Source organism: Helianthus annuus, chromosome 17, assembly GCF_002127325.2.
Source record: "Helianthus annuus cultivar XRQ/B chromosome 17, HanXRQr2.0-SUNRISE, whole genome shotgun sequence".
NCBI classification, from domain to species: Eukaryota; Viridiplantae; Streptophyta; class Magnoliopsida; order Asterales; family Asteraceae; genus Helianthus; species Helianthus annuus.
Genome location: NC_035449.2, coordinates 104450647 through 104452836, shown reverse-complemented (window position 1 = coordinate 104452836; position 2190 = coordinate 104450647). Strand labels below are relative to the sequence as shown.

The 2190-nt window shown below is 43.1% G+C and overlaps 1 protein-coding gene across 1 annotated transcript; it reads left to right on the top strand.

The window, feature by feature from the left end:
• Positions 1–561: 561 nt before the first annotated feature.
• LOC110924689 lies at positions 562–1920 on the top strand. The gene has a single exon (XM_022168683.1). The coding sequence runs from the start codon at positions 562–564 to the stop codon at positions 1918–1920; it is 1359 nt and encodes a 452-aa protein (XP_022024375.1).
• Positions 1921–2190: the final 270 nt, after the last annotated feature.

Sequence of the window (2190 nt, the reverse complement as noted above, 5' to 3'; positions counted from 1 at the left end):
GATCTGAACTTGGGCGTTCCACCAAGTTAGTGCTTTTCCTTCTAGCGTGCCAGTGGCGTATTTCACCCTACGAGCCTCAGGGCATTCACACATCTCGAACACAGACTCGAGCTTTTTCAAACCAGTGGAGGAGTCCCACTGCCCCCTCTGTGCCGCTGAAAGTACTTGGACGACAGTCCATGAAGTTCTTAAAGGTGCAAACTTGCTGCTGCGATTAGAAGTACGTATTGACCTCGTATAAACCTAAATGGCTCTGGGCGAAAATGGCGATTCCTAGAAACCCTAGCTTCTTGTGCTTTCTGATCTTCTTTCTTGATCGATCTGGGTTAGTTATTGAGGTTTTATCGATCCTTCTGAGTAAGGTTTCTTGATTCTACCTTGGTTTCTAATCTTTTGAAGTCAGGAGTAGGATCTTTTCTTTTCTGGTTAGGGTTTGCTGTCTGTTTTCGCTCTTGTCTTTTGTTTGTTTGATCGTTTTGTTACGTTGCATGTTTATTATTCTCAAGTGTTTTGGCATTCAAACGACCGGATAATACGATAAACCCTAGTTTAGGGTTTAATATGTCGGCTGCGAATGATGAAACATCACCAGGAACGGCTCCGATAAAGGGTATTGGGCTGAGGGTTACTAACATTGAAGGCAATTCTTTCGTGCCAAGGAGAGGTATGTTCCAAACTACGAATGCTTCGGTCATTGATGGACTTTTTGAGATATCAAAACCAGTGGATTTCGAATACAAAGGGGGTTACCCGGGGGATGATGGGACGGATGTAATGCAACCCCATGCAAACCCTAGTAATTCTGGTTCGGGGTCGGGGTCGTATGCATCAAAGGTTGCTTCGGTGAAACCTAGAAACAAGATTAACTTAAGATATATTGAAGACACTAATCAGATGGAAGAAGTGGATGTCATGATTCCCATGGAATCGGTGAGGAAAGTTCAAGATAGGTTTGCTAATGTTCTGTTCGGCTATTTTCTGGGTAAAAGGTTAGCGTTTCCAGTGGTTGATTATTATGTCAGTAATAAATGGGAGAAGTATGGCCTTCAAAAGTGCATGATGAACGGTAAAGGATTCTTCTTTTTCAAATTCGGTACAAGGGAAGGGATGGAACAAGTGCTTCAAGATAGGCCATGGTTGATTAGAAACATCCCGATTTTTCTTAAATGTTGGTCACCGAACACTGAGTTGAAAAAGGATGAGTTGAAGAAAATACCTGTGTGGGTCAAAATGCATGATGTTCCTCTAGCGGCATACACGGAAGATGGGCTGAGTCTGATTGCCTCAAAGTTAGGGGAACCAAAGATGCTTGATAATGAAACAGCTAAGATGTGTGAAGAGTCATGGGGTCGAAGTGGATATGCTAGAGCCATAATTGAATTAAATGCTGATAAAGAGATGAAAGATGCTATAAGTGTGGCTATTCCGAATGTAGAAGAAGGTGGATTCTTAAAAAGCACTATAAGGGTAGAGTATGAATGGAAACCTCCAAGGTGTTCTTCGTGTTTGGTCTTTGGTCATAGTACTGAGTCGTGCCCTTCAAAGGTTACTGAACTAGCTCAGGGGGATAATAAAGGTAAAGAAAAGGTGGATGACCAGGGATATAAGGATGGAAACAAACGTAAGAAAGGGAAGAGGAAGCCGATTCAGGTTAAAGATAGCAAGAAATTTGAATATAGACCGAAAGCGAGGGAGGACCAACATGAAAAATATAAGCCAAGCACGTCTAGGGCCCCTCCAGTGAAATTAACAAACTCTTTTGGTGCCCTCAGCAGCAATGAGTCGGACGGAGACACTGATCAAGATGAGGTTCGAGTTGAGGATGTGACCGAAACTAGTAAATTTATGGAGAACAAGACACAAGGATCCGGTAACAACACAGGTGCAAGCACACCTGCTGATAGGGTTATCAATGTTTAGTCTAGCTAGCTGGAATGTAAGGGGCTTGAACCGCACCCCTAAACAAAATGAGGTTCGAAAGGTTCTAAAGGATCAGGGTCTGAAAGTCTTTGCGGTGCTTGAGTCACATGTGCAAGATGCTAATTTAGCGGATGTTTGTAAAAAGATCTTTAGTAGATGGGAGTGGACTTCTAACGGGAACCAATGTCACAAAGGAGCCAGAATCATCATCGGGTGGGACACCGATGCAGTGGACATCATGGTGTTAAAGGCTACGAGTCAGCTTATTCA

Bases quoted from the DNA above. Each gene is read 5' to 3' on its own strand.
- LOC110924689 (XM_022168683.1), top strand. From the start codon at position 562: ATGTCGGCTGCGAATGATGAAACATCACCAGGAACGGCTCCGATAAAG.